This window comes from Ziziphus jujuba, chromosome 8 (genome assembly GCF_031755915.1).
Source record: "Ziziphus jujuba cultivar Dongzao chromosome 8, ASM3175591v1".
NCBI lineage: Eukaryota > Viridiplantae > Streptophyta > Magnoliopsida > Rosales > Rhamnaceae > Ziziphus > Ziziphus jujuba.
The window spans coordinates 29,211,908-29,226,187 of NC_083386.1; the positions used below are offsets into that span (position 1 = coordinate 29,211,908).

Here is a 14,280-nt window from a genome sequence, read left to right on the forward strand (position 1 = left end):
TGCAGAATATCTCCCACTTATTTTCTAGTATATACAAGGTGATGATGACTTCTAGTCAAATTCAAAAAGCTTCAAAAAAAGGTGTCTTATTTACGGGCCATTGTCGGGAGTCTCATTTGTACAAAATGGCTTTAGAACAAAAGTGATACCGTGCCATATTTGCTATCAAAGTGTGCCACTCAATCAAGCATTATGACAATAATGTCGGTACTCGGTTGGGTTTTACATTCCCACAGACAGAAACAAACAAATGCATGAAAACAAACGATGAAAATCCCTCTCCATCATTGATCACTACCATTAAGTTTGTCCTTATATTAGAGTTTGATTGACATTTTCGTCTTGAACTTTGATACTCATACTTCGTTCTCTTACTGAAATTTAGGTTTGTGATTATCCGGCAGATGAATATATCTTCATTTTTTTTTTTTTTCCCCTGTTATCCATAATCAAACAAACTCTTCCATCCCTTAACGTCTTCAACCTGTTCTCTACCTTTTTTACTTAGATTTAAAGATGGTTACATAAAAGTCTGTATCATGGGGTGTACTTGGTCATATACATAGATGACTTGTACAAGTTTAACTCCCTCCTCTTAGCAATGTGAACTCTAATCAGAACAAAAAAAGTGTAAAAGGAATGAAGAATGTATAAATAAAAATTTATTAATGTCTGAATTTATGGAAAAACAAAAATGAAATTCGACATTATTTTATAACTTAGAAACTTCAAAACATGATAACTTGTGTGGTCCAATTTTAGCTATTACTTTAGGTAGGACTTTGGAGTTTGGATCAAACCCACTTCAAGATTGTGCGTGAAAGAATTGTACACGGTATTTTAATGTTATGCTAGCTAATTTTCTTGTAGCTTAATTTTATCCATACATACAGTGGTAGTTTCAAAAATTTGGGTCCATGTCAAAGTCAGTGGAACCGATGGAGGTGCTACTATCATGAACCCCATCACCACATTCCTTTGCTTATCTCTTAAAAAACCCATAATGCAAATGAAAAGCTTAACATGTTTTTATTTCCTTTGTAATCAAAGACAATAAGGATCAGAATTTGGTCCCGGACAAAGTAAAAATTAACCCAAAAAAAAAAAAAAAAAAAGGACCCTAATTGCAAAAGCAAAAGCCGGATGAGAAGTCACTAATAAGTTGGCATTGGGTCCTCCCTTCTGCTGATTGAAGGGCTCAATAGCTGAAAAAGCCTTCGAAAAGCAAAAGAAAAGAAAAACAACAGCCACTCATTATTTTCGAACTCTCTGCCTTTTACTCTGCTGGGGCTTTGTAATATTCTCTTGCACATCCAAGGGGTGAGGGTCCCAAGTCCCAACCAATGCCTCTTTCATCAAATACAACACCAACATGGCTGTGAGGCTGTTATCAACCAAGAACAGTGGTCCACGTGGCACGCATCCAAGATGGATGGCCCATTAAATTTTTACTCAACTTTGAAAGTGTAAGCAAATCAAATGGCTGAGATTGTGTGTTTCTAATGTTTTTCCCAACTAAGAGTTTTTGACTTAAAAATAACCCTTTTCTTAACTTAAAAGTAACGGCCATATAAGACATACTAGGATGATTCCCGGTGGTTTCCTAAAAGCTGTTTTTTTTTTTTTAACAGATTCTCCATGCTCTCTCTCGTTTTGTACCCCTTTTGTTGCAGAGCTCAATAAATTCAAGGCCCAGCCCAACAAAACTTGAAAAATTGCATCTTTTTATATAATAAATTAAACCACGATTAAACATTTTTTAATGTCTAATCACTGTTAAATTACCATTTAGCATTTACAATAAACAAGGCAGAGACATACCGAAGATGGGAGTTTCCACAATTTCACTTGGCCATTGTGCACCATATTTTTTTGACTAATCACTCTATCTCCTTTGGACCTTTTAAAAGCTTACTTTTCCGTTAAATTATTCCATAAAAATCTCGCCCAATCTCTAATTCAGGCTAAGAAAGAAAATATCCCGCAGATCCTCTCTTTCTCTATACTTCAATCATCATGGTTTTGCATAATTCAATTTTGTTCTTTTATACCATAAAAGCATTTTTGAAACACCCAGTTGCGTGTATAAAACTACTATTTTAAAGCTATTTCGTTTTATGGCTCTTTCCTTGTATAAAAGATACATGAAAGTGCATGCATATTAAAGATTTTGGAAAGAGGCTTATTAAAATAATAGTATTGGACCTTGGGACCCACTGAATGATGGTTGACCCTACATGTTTTCCGTCTGTAACAATTTCCATGGTAACAGCTGGAAACACAGGCGGTACCACCATGCACATCAGGCCTTTTGATAGCATTTGCTTCTTGATTGATCTATTATTAACCCACTATGCTATTTGTCTTTGTCTGTTCTGAATAGTAATGAAAATAGAACTGAAGTCTCTTCCTCCCTTGTAAACCACCACCACCACCCCACCCCCCCCCCCCCCCCCCCCCCAAAAAAAAAAAAAAAAAAAAAAAAAGAAGAACTGAAAGTGAAAGTGAAAGAACATGAGCAACAATCTCAAATTATATCCACACACGCACACCAAAAAAAAAAAAAAAATCTCAAATTATATCCATTCCTGGCTTATAATTTTCATTCTTTATGTTGCTACAAAGAGTTGGTGCATAACCACACGCTGCTTGAAGATTAACAAAACATTCGGAAAAGGAAATAAAAACTTTGGAATTTTGTACAGATTGGAAATGAAATTTCTACTACTTGTAAATTTTATCACACACCTATAGTACTATTGATCATAATCTCTGAAATGAAATTAACCAAGTTACAGTTAGAAGTGAAAGTGCTATGATCAAAGCAAAGAAACCGAATAGTTTTTGAAATCAACATAAGGGCTCGTTGTTATTACCAAAAAAACATAAGGGCCTGTTGAAATAGTTTGGAAGCATGACATCAACATCTTAAATGAAAGAAAGCAATTTGATTTTATTAGCTATCTTTGTGGACTTTAACAACAAATCAGATCCTCATCGATCTCTTTGTATGTTTTGACGTCCTTGCAACTCTTTTTAACTATTCATGCATGAAAAAACTTATTTATTTATTTATTTATTTTATAAATGCTAGTCAATTTATTATTAAGAAGGAGTAGCAAGCTCATTTGCTTTTGAAAAAAAGGCTAAACTCGTCCCGCACCAACTCGCCACTTTTATCTATCTTTTTCCACAAGGCACATAACCCTATGTGATGCGCTGGATCAACAACAATGTGGAGCATATGAGACTTAGTCAATATCAAGAGATGGTCTACCAATCTAACGGCTTATATGCATGATTTACTCAGAACAAGTAATTTGGTTTACACCCTCGTGAATTAAAAGTGAATTCCACAAGCTTACAATCAAATATCTTAAGAACCCACTTCCTTTTCAAAAGCACATAATAGAAGGGAAATAATTGCTGCTTTCTCTGCTCCTTGTATATAACCCCCTATCAACCTCCTTTCTTTCATAGCCTTGTAAACCTCCTTTCTCTTCTCTTCTCTCTTCTCCTCTTCCTCTCTCTCTCTCTCTCTCTCTCTCTCTCTCTCTCTGTGCAAATGTCTCAATTCTATACAAAATCTCCAAAACACTGTGGCAAACAAGGTTTCAACGTTGACAAGCTCTACAAGAAGCTCTTCTTTGGCTTCTCTGTACTCTTAACCTCAATTCTAGCATTGATATTCCTAATTTGGCTTATCCTACACCCTTCAAAACCCCAATTCTCTCTGAAAGAAGTTGACATCTACCAGCTTAACCTCTCAGGCTCTCACCTGCTCAACTCCTCCATCCAACTCACTCTTCTTTCAAAGAACCCGAATCAGAAAGTAGGCATTTACTATGACGACCTGCAAGTCTATGCAGCTTACAAAGGACAGCAGATTACTATGTATAGCTCGCTGCCTCCATTTTACCAAGGCCATCAAGATAGCAATCTGTTAACAGCTTCTTTGGTTGGTTCCGGTTTGCCTGTTGCTCCTTCTTTTGGTTATGAAGTGGGTCGTGATCAGACTGCTGGTAGACTGGTTTTGAATCTCAGAGTTAATGGAAGGATTAGATGGAAGGTTGGAACTTGGGTCTCTGGAAGATACAGATTGAATGTGAACTGTGTTGCTGTTATGGCTTTCGGTCCTACCATTCCAACTGGACCTCTGATTTCCAGGCAAGGGACTGAATGTTCTACCTCCATTTGAAAGCGCTAAGATATTTAATACTTGAATGGGTTTCTTTCTTTGGTTTTGGATTGGATGGTAGCAGAGTAAGTGTTTTTGTAAATTAATTTTATATATAGGTCATAAAGTATCAATTGTAAGTGGTAATGGAAAAAAAGAGGGGGCCAAAAAAAAAAAAAAAAGAAAAAAAGAAAAAAAAGGAAAGCTTGTTTGGATATTGATTTTGATCCTATACATATCTTTGTTTCCTTTGTTCGAATTTTTATATCATTCTGACTTGGAATTTTGCTTTGCATGTGATGGTGTGTAGATTAGATACTAGGAAAAGAGAAAAAGATGAGAGGGTTTTCTTGTTCCTTTCTTTAGTGGGTTTAATTTTGAGAGTGTTGGAGGATTTATTTTGATGGGCAAGGAAGAGAAAAGAAAAGATTTTTTTAACTGACAGAGAGGTAATCATGAGTTAAGATTCCAAAGAGAGAAGAAAGAGAAAAAAAGGAAGGAAAAATCGGCTGCTTTTCCTGGCTAAGGAATCTTCAAATTTACAGTTGAATCCTTTGCATGCCTTTAATAATGATGGACTTAATGGAGTATTGTCCCCTATGTACAGTCTCAGTCGCTGATTATAAGCTTTTGTTATTATATATGATGAATCTTTATTCTTCTTTTTATCTTTTGCCTGCTTTAAGCCATACCGAGAATGAAATTGAATATGCAAAGAATATTGTTGGGAATGAAATTGAATATACAAAGAAAATTGTTCTGATTTTCGGAAAATCTGGATTCTGTAATGGAGGGAATGATTCAGAATAAGATATATTTTCTATTGGAAAATTTTCAGATCATCCATGATTGTTAACCAAGTTCTACTCATGGCCGTACAGCCTATTTTGGTACAGCCTATTTTAATTCAAAATTAATCTTAAAGTTTCCTTGCAAACAAAATTTGCAGGGTTCTAAGGGGAATCAAGGCAAGAAAATAAACAACATAACAACCAAGGACCTCCTGTTTGATTTATCTTATTTACTTAACTTGATGCTTCTTTCAAATAGCAAACAATTTTAGTAATTTGGTTTGGAGATTGTGACTACCACTTCCTGTTGGTTAACGCAGCCTTTTTTTCAAATGAAAAAGAAAAAAGAAAAAAAGAAAATACATCTATTAAAATTTTTTTATGAGAAAAGACAAAAAATGCTTTCAATTATCTCCTTAAAAAGCAAAAGGGCAAAAAAGAAAGAGATAGGAAAATCTACTGCCACAAATTTCAAAAGCAAGTTCACTTTATGAGGATTTGAAAACTGTTTCCTAACCCGAAATGTCCCCACAAACTTAGTAGCTGAGAGCCAGAGAAAACCACAAGGTTTTCAAGTTTACGGTATATTCAGCCCCACATTCAATAAACCTCTTCATCGGTGAAATCCAAGACTTGTAATTTCAAATCAATTAAACACTCGAAGAACATGATTTTGCGAATGAAGGTTAGCTACATTCAGTCTCGGACCACAGCATAACCCAAGAAAGAAGAGTCTCTTCGATTTCCAAAGCTTACCCAAAACAAAAGCCTCCATATTTTTTCATTCCCGATACTTAGTTTAGTCCAAATTAACTTCCCTTTATTCAAAAAGTAACAGTTGGGTAGAAGGAACCCCACTATCAAGAATAGAGTGCCTTAAAAAATTCCAACCAACATAAACAAAGGCCGATTCACCAAAAATAACATAACAAAGTCCAAGTTAGACAAGTGAAGCCAAATTCAATTTCAAACCGTTAAAAGGTTCTTTTCCTACAAGAAAAAAATGAATAAATAAATAAATAAATAAAACTAAAACACTTTTTACAAGTTAAAAAACTCCTGATTTAGTTCTAAAAACAACTAAAGAAACTAAAAGAATTACAAACATGTCAAGGACGAACTTCCAAATGGTTTGCAGTGTTGAAAAGCAGGCAATAAGTGCTGTAATAAAATGCTAAACAGACTTTTAATTCAGTCAAAACCTTCTTAGCCAAGCAAGTTCTAAAGGTGCTATTGATTGTCAATCAATTAAGCAACCCAATTGTCCTTGTTTGTGTGTCTCAACTTACATAACACATTACAAATGTTTTAAAAACTCAAGGAATCAAGGGGTAGAAATTATTAGTATCTAGTTTGGTAAGTCTAAACGGCCAGCAGGAGCCACAACTACTAGTCTCACTTTTGATAAAGCAAGGAAGGGCTTTTTCAGCCAAACTTTTTCCATGTCTCCCTCTTTCACAAGCCAAACAAACTTTTAGAAACTGAACCGTCTAAACCCAAACGGGATCAACATGAGAGAAAAATAAGGCTTTATTGTAGTATTCTTTCCATTTTCATCAGGCTATTCAACTTTATATAAAACTTTCAATTAGCTAAAATGAATATAAAATAAAAGGGTATCGGTTTTTCCTCAATACTGCTGCTTCGATGTGACACAACAAAAGAGCAAGAACATGGGTCAGGGTCACGCGTCTGGAATATCCAAGAAATGATAAAATAGATACGTTCCTGAGGTTAAGGCTGCACACTATAACAGGATTAAAGATTGCACATCCAATAAAAACATGAAAAAAATTGTTAGCAGTGGAAAAGAAAGCTAAACTTAATTTTAAATGTTGAGGGAGAATCAAAAAGATGTACAAAGAAGGATCCAAGTCACAAACATTAGGAACACATTAGGGTATTCGTGGACTTCATTAACTAGAAAAGCAAAAGCATAAATAAAGCACCTACGATGCCAAATATTTCTTCATGATTTTCCATATTGCACTTTGAGCTTCTAAATCATCCGAAGCAAAAGGAAATATATCAAGCAGACCCCGCAAGAAATTCAAATCTGGATGGATCCAAAATGCTCAATCGCTATATCGAAGATAATATTTGCAATTAGAACTGCAACAATAACACAAGATTTTGCAGCCAACAGAACAGAAATTGCCATAATATAAATGTCCAGAACTTCTCAGCGCTTTCTAATTATTCATGATCCATTCAATCAGATGGTAATGAAACTGCATGAAAAATAATATTAACACATAGTCCTTTACTTCTAGTTCAGAATTTAACCATGATGTCCTTCACATTTATTCTTATATTCTTCCTCACTCTGAGAAGAAGCCCAATACCATGGTTTATAATTTCACTTCCTTCAATCAAAGTATTAATATCTTGATATATATTTTAGACAATCATGCCAAAGGGGCATAAAACCCATATAGCTTTCAGAATAAACTTTTTTCTCTATGCATCAATTGATGTATCCTTGATGAATTGCAGCTGCTTAAACAAATAAAGCTACTACATAATCAATAATACATTTGACATTTAAGAAAATTCACAGATTAATATCAATCTACTTGAAGATGCCATTCAAACTTTGAAGTTTGAACCATTAAGTCATTTAAATATTCTCAATCTACTTGAAGAGACTTCATCCAAACTCTGAAACATTACGTTATGTAAAATTCTCTTTTTACTGGATTAATTCAAATGTGGCTAATTTTGAACCGTCAATCTTGTCATATAATTTGGTTCTGGTCTGATCAATCCAAAATATATTTTCTACTGTATGAGAATGTGAAACTCAATTAAACTTTTTAGATTCAATATAACCACGTGTGACAAAAATGAATTATCTAATAAATCACATCTAACACCCTCGAAACCGGGGGCAGAACTGCATGAAGACTAGCCTCCATTTCCTTAATATTATAGTATAATTTTTTATAAAAATAATAATAAAAAAGGATTTACTCCTCAAAAATAAATATATCCAAAAAAATTTTGAATAAACATTTAAAAATTAATTATATTTAACAAATTTTATATTTACTTTAAAGCTATAATTCAGGAATTTATTTCTATAGAATGAGTTTTCTATCTTAATTAAATTTATAATTGATTAAGTTAATAATTTATGTAATTTCAAATTTTAATAATCAATATGTCCAAAAACAAAACAAGTTTAAAGTTATTAACAATATGATAGTTTTATTCCCAACTTTAGTTTTATTTATCAAAATAATAATGTAAATATATTATTTACATTATTATTACACAAAATCATTAATCTAATATGAAGTTTTCTCATAGATAATTTGCTAGTATAATCTCATGAATTTTTGGTTAAAATGTTAGAATTAATTAAAAATAACTATATAGAGAGAGAAAGAGACATTTGTTTAATGTTATTATGTCTCATTATTATTATTGTTGTTGTTGTTAGAATTAATTAAAAATAACAAATATAGATATATAGATATATAGATAGTTGTTCAATGTTATTATGTCAGTTTTTTTTATTGTCAAAGATAAATAATATTGATAATTTGTTTAACCAATCTTACTATGCATTATTTTTATAATATATTTGTATTATTCTATTTTAAAATTTTCCATATCATAATAAATTATTATTCACAAAATATAAAAAAACATTTTTATATGTATTTTTTTAATTTATTATACATAATTTTGTCATATACTACAAAAAAAAAATGCATATATTTTACTTCTAGTTTTATATATTATAATTTTAGTTTTATTTATTTTTTTAAACTTTGATTTCTAAAGTACACTCCTAGTAAAATCTCCAACTGATCTTTTAAGCAAAAAATTAATTTTTCCGCACACCAGAGAATCCTCTTATAGATGTTCCATCTCACCATCCTAAAATTATAATATTTTCTTGCTTGATCCAGCACAGTTCTTTTTTTTTAAACAAAAAAAAAAATATATATATATATATATATAGTTATTGCACACAGTTCAAACCCTATTTTTATTATCATCCATCATTATTTTAGGATAAATATGGATAAATAGAATCGGAATAATGCTTTAAAATTTGATTTCCTCATTACATAATGATAAATGGACGATGCTAAATGCATAAAGTATTCCATAACTTGTTACCAACCGGTAAGATTAGGGGTGTACATTTTAATGAGAAAATTGGCAAACTAATCATCCACACCTAACTGAACCGAAAACAGATGACAACCGATTGGTTAAGAGAATCGATAAAAATGGAGGTATACCGGTGTCGATGGTTAATCGAACTCACAGAATAATTATAAATATAGATTTTTATATATTATGTATTTATTATTATTTTACAAATAATATCGGAAAAAATGAAAATTGAATAACCGAACAAACCAAACAAAAAAACATCTCCCAAATAAATTGAATTTATTACTATTATTATTATATTATTATTTTTACTTTGTTGGTCCAAAGCCAGAACCGACCAAGCAATACCCCTTCAATTTCGATTGGGTTTCAAAAGCCACAAAATGCTTTTCTATCATATAACCAGATGACCAACTAAGTTTTGTTAAGTGAACGAAACCTACTTATGAATAGTATGACTAGTCATTATAAAGATAAATATAATAAAAATATGAATTAAGTGGACATTTAAATGAAATTTAATGCAAATCAATAAGTTAATTATTACATGTTATCATTCGGCAAAAGTGTAAAAAAAAAAAAAAAAAAAAAAAAAACTCTAATTCAATATTTACCCCAAAAAAAAAAAATTATAATTCAATAGCAAAATCCCTAATTTCATTTAACAACTTTAATTCAATTCCAAAACCCATAATTCCCTAATTTAATTATCTAATGAAGAATTGATGGATTTGGATTTTGGCATAACAAAAAAACAAAAAACTAGTTTGCCTTGCTACTTGCTTTTTGACTAGCACCTTCTTCTCTGGCAAAAAGCAATACACATACATCTTTCTTTGTTCAAGCAACCCAATCTGTCTCCCTAAAACTGGAACTCAAAAGAACGAAGCAAAAACACCATACCACAATTTAATAAAACTTGAAAACAATAAAGGGCCAAACCTATCCTTCGAAAAGGCTTATCCAAAATATACACAAGCTTCATCAATAACTCACAACCACAAGTGTCATGTCCAGAAATACAAACATAATTTGAATAACCAAAAACATAAAAACAAAGCATCTAAGTATGAAATATGAATCAAGACAACTTCAAATGGCTCCATTATTGAGAAGGTTCATCAATTTGGACAACCAAGGTCACCAACATTTCAACACAAGAAATTTACATATTTTCCCACTCAAATGCTACCTATATAACTGCCCCATCTTAATCTTCAATATAAAAATCATGACTAAGTGTAAGAATGACCAGAAACAGAGTCTCTAAATATTTACTTTATCTGAAAGCAAGTAAAACCCACATTTATATAACTAACACACAATTACAAAATTGAACCCGCCAAAAAAGAGAAAAAAAAAAAAAAAAAAGCATCAATAATCTTTCTCGTATGCTCTAAAATTAACAGCAGCTCAAAACTGAAAATATATATATATATATATATATATATATATAACCGACCCACATCATCATGATTCAAGCGAATCGGCACTAACCCATTTCCAAAAATGCTTCTTTACAGACACAGCTTCATTGGCAACCCCAGAAGTTTCACAATTTCTATACTCCTCCTCCTCCTCCGTGCAAAAATCTCCGTCCGGCAAACCCTCCACGCAAGCGTCCACCGAATGCAATATATAACAAGCCGGAAGACCCGGATACGACACCGAATTCCGCTCCTCCACTTTCTTTCTATACGATCCCTGAACCACCTTCACAATGTCAACATCACCGGAATCATCGAAACCCGAACCCTTCATTATGGAACCTAGCTCTTCCCGAACCGCCCGAATCACCGCCGATTCAAGGTCTTCAACGGGCTTCATCTTCTCCGATAAAGGTCGGCCCCGATTCCTCACACTACCATCCGATAGCTCTTGGTGGGATTCGATCAAAACCCGATTATCTTTCCCGATTATTCGGACGGTGACGACTTGGACCGTTCGAACCGGAGGGGCTGAATCGGCGAGAGAGGTTTCACCTTCCGATAGCTCAAGCCAGAGATTGTGGACGTTTTTGGTGCCGGGTTTGACACCCCAAGAGGCAAAAGAATCGGAGGGCAATCGGGGTTTGAGCCATTCGGAGAGAGACTGCGGCGAAGCGAATTGACGGTGGGGATTGCGGCGGGACATGGTGGGGATTTTGAGAAATCGACGAGGGCAGAGAGGGAAAGAGATCAAATTAGTCCTGGAGAGGAAAGGTCTGGTGGATGAAGAGAAGAGGAAGCATACGGAGATGGCCGTGATGAAGAGATCAGGCAGGGTTGAGAAACTGTCGTGGCCGTTGATGATTGGGTGGTGGTGTGGCGGCGTTGGTGACATGTCAATGGCGAAAAGGAATCTTTTTGCTGCTGCAAATAGTCTCATGCTGCCAAATCAAAGTTGGGTCTTTGAGAGGGATGTCCATTGTGAATATAAATCAAGGAAAAATTGGAGAACGAAGAAGCAGAATAAAGTTTTGATTTTGTGGGCTAGGGTTTTCTTTTCTTTTTTTTTCCTTTTTTTTTTTTTTATTTGGGGGGAAGATTTCGAGAAATAAGATGTGGGAATTTGAGGCTTGTTTGGGATTAGATTTTCATTGAAAGTTTGTTTGGGGTCAGATATTCTGTATTTTATTCCAAGGCATGGTTCTTGAGGATGCCAAGATTTTTGGGCTCCAAATAATGGGCTAGGTTTCAAAGGTCCAGAATGTTGGGCGTGGATCCTTTTTTTTTTTTTTTTTTTTTTTTTTTTTAAAGTTATTTTTTGAAGAAAAAGGAATTGCTTTACATTATGAATATAAGAAGAATTACCAAGGAAAAATAAATTAACTTGGATGGTAATATATATCTTTGTCTTTAAGCTTATCTAATCCTATACATTTGGTTGAAATGTATGTACAACTTGGCAATGAAATACCATACAAGTTTATTACCAAAAAAAAGAATAATAATAACGTACAATTTTTTTTATTTTTTATTTTTTGTTGGTGAATGAACAGTAACAAACGTACAAGTTCAAGGGCAAAGCCACCAAAAAGTCTTATCACATTGACAATAACATTAGTACTAATTCAAATCCATTTTATCAAGAAAAGTAATAATTCAAATTGATAAGACAAATAACAAACTCTTGTAGACTACAAATGAATAACAATTAAAGAATTAAGAAAATTAAAGATATTACAAAATAATTTTGTATATTTTGAGGATGGAAAAAAATTATGATGTTTCATCTTCAACCACTGTTTAATCGATTATATAGGATATTTACAAACTTATTATATTGTCAAACTTATAGCTCTTAGTTAAGTCGTGGAACAGTTACTTAAAATTAAATTGGGTCATTGAAGTGGCTAGTGCTTGTATTAAATATAAGTGTTTTTAAAATATCTCTAATAATTTTATTTATTACTAGATTTTTTTTTGCTATATTAAAATAAATACATAATCATTTAATCAAAATATTTTTCAATGAATCTGTTTAAATATACTATTAAGCTAACATGGCAAGAAAAAAAATAAATATTACACTGTCAAAGTTATTCTCTATTTTTGGAGATTTTGTAAGAGATTGTGAAATTTTTTTAAAAGAAAATTTTTCCTTAAAAAGTCATTTTTTTTAAAAAACAAAAAAATTTAATAAAATTATGTAATTTTTTTTGCTTAAATAAAATTATATAATTAATTAATAGACTTATAGTCTTCTATATATTATCATTAAAAAAAATAAAATAAAATCAATTTTTATACTACACAAACAATAATCTACAATTATTGTTAAAGATACTTACATAGTTTGCCTTTTCGGTGGGGCTTACATAGAAGCTTACTTTTTTTTTTTTTTTTCCCGTTTTAGAAAAAATATCATATATTATGTTATCAAAAAAAATCCATATAAAAAGAGGAGAAGAGAGCGAAATTAACACAAGTCTGTTTTTTTTCCAGTTAATTTTTAGTTTGAGATTTTGGTTCCTTAAAGGGACTCATTTGAATTGGATCGTGGACACGTAGCCAGCAAAAACATAAAGTATTAATTAGTAGCGCTGTTAATCCATGCATTTGTTTTTGCTTGAACGAAAATAATATGATACAGTATTAAGCCCTTCTTTATTGTGAGGTCAATCACGCCAGCATAGGCCACTAAGGCCTATGCCCATCGCCAAGTGAGGTTTTTGGAAACAAAAAATATAAAAAAATGCTATGTTGAAATTTAAAAATATTATATATTAGCTTACATACATATTTAACAATTTTAATTTAATAAATAAGATAGAATAACTTTTCTTCGTGGAAACATATTAAGCTTGATAGAATAACTTTTCTTCGTGGAAACATATTAATCTTGACTTTCATATACTGCTTATAACCATAATTATGTTTTATTTTGTGGAAATAACATCAATTAATTATTAATTTCTTTAAAAGAACTATTAAATTCGTTAATTATTTTCTATATCTATATTAAGTTTTAATATTTTATTAATATAAAAGGAAATGTTAAACTTTTTTGTTCAAGAGTTTTCTCATGCACCTCTAGTCTCTTTTTATTTCACTAACATTTATATGTAAATTATTAGCCCAAAAAAAAAAATTTATATGTAAATTTTTTTAATCTTGCTCACGCATTCTATAAAATTTATAAAATTTAAATCCAAACCCTCTAAGAGCAATTAATTTTATTAGTTATTAGTTTTTGTTTCGATTTATATTTTGCTCATATTAATTAATTTAGTTATTATTTATTTAATAAATTTATATGCTTCGTTGTTATAGCATACATTTTTTATTTTCTAGAATTCATGTTTATGAATTTCCCATTATACTACAGTTCATTATATAAAAATAAACTATCTGTGTGTTTTAATTGATGTGCAATCTCTAATGTATTTAAAAATTTATTTGATTAAATTGATTTGTATACATAAATGATTAATTATGAGTCTAGAGCAATATTTGATAAAAGACTTTAGAATAATTTTTGCCTTGAACCTCAGTAATGGTTGAGATTGTCCTGAGATCAATATTTTGCTATCTGAAAAAGGGCAAATGAAAAGACAAAAAGAAACATAGTCGTGGCCAGTGAAGAAAATATTAATGTCGATGAAAATTTTGAAGGTTTGATTTTACAAAAATATCGATGGAAATATCGATAAAGTTACGGAAACTATAAATTTTTAATTTCAAATATAATTTTTTA

At 31.6% G+C, this 14,280-nt stretch overlaps 2 protein-coding genes across 2 annotated transcripts; one reads left to right on the top strand and one right to left on the bottom strand.

Annotated features, from left to right (window-relative positions):
- Positions 1-3,420: 3,420 nt before the first annotated feature.
- On the top strand, positions 3,421-4,845 carry LOC107414922 (NDR1/HIN1-like protein 26). The gene has a single exon (XM_016023130.4). The coding sequence runs from the start codon at positions 3,566-3,568 to the stop codon at positions 4,196-4,198; it is 633 nt and encodes a 210-aa protein (XP_015878616.2). The 5' UTR covers positions 3,421-3,565; the 3' UTR covers positions 4,199-4,845.
- A 5,334-nt stretch (positions 4,846-10,179) lies between these two features.
- LOC107414919 (uncharacterized) lies at positions 10,180-11,683 on the bottom strand. The gene has a single exon (XM_048470666.2). The coding sequence runs from the start codon at positions 11,467-11,469 to the stop codon at positions 10,573-10,575; it is 897 nt and encodes a 298-aa protein (XP_048326623.1). The 5' UTR covers positions 11,470-11,683; the 3' UTR covers positions 10,180-10,572.
- Positions 11,684-14,280: the final 2,597 nt, after the last annotated feature.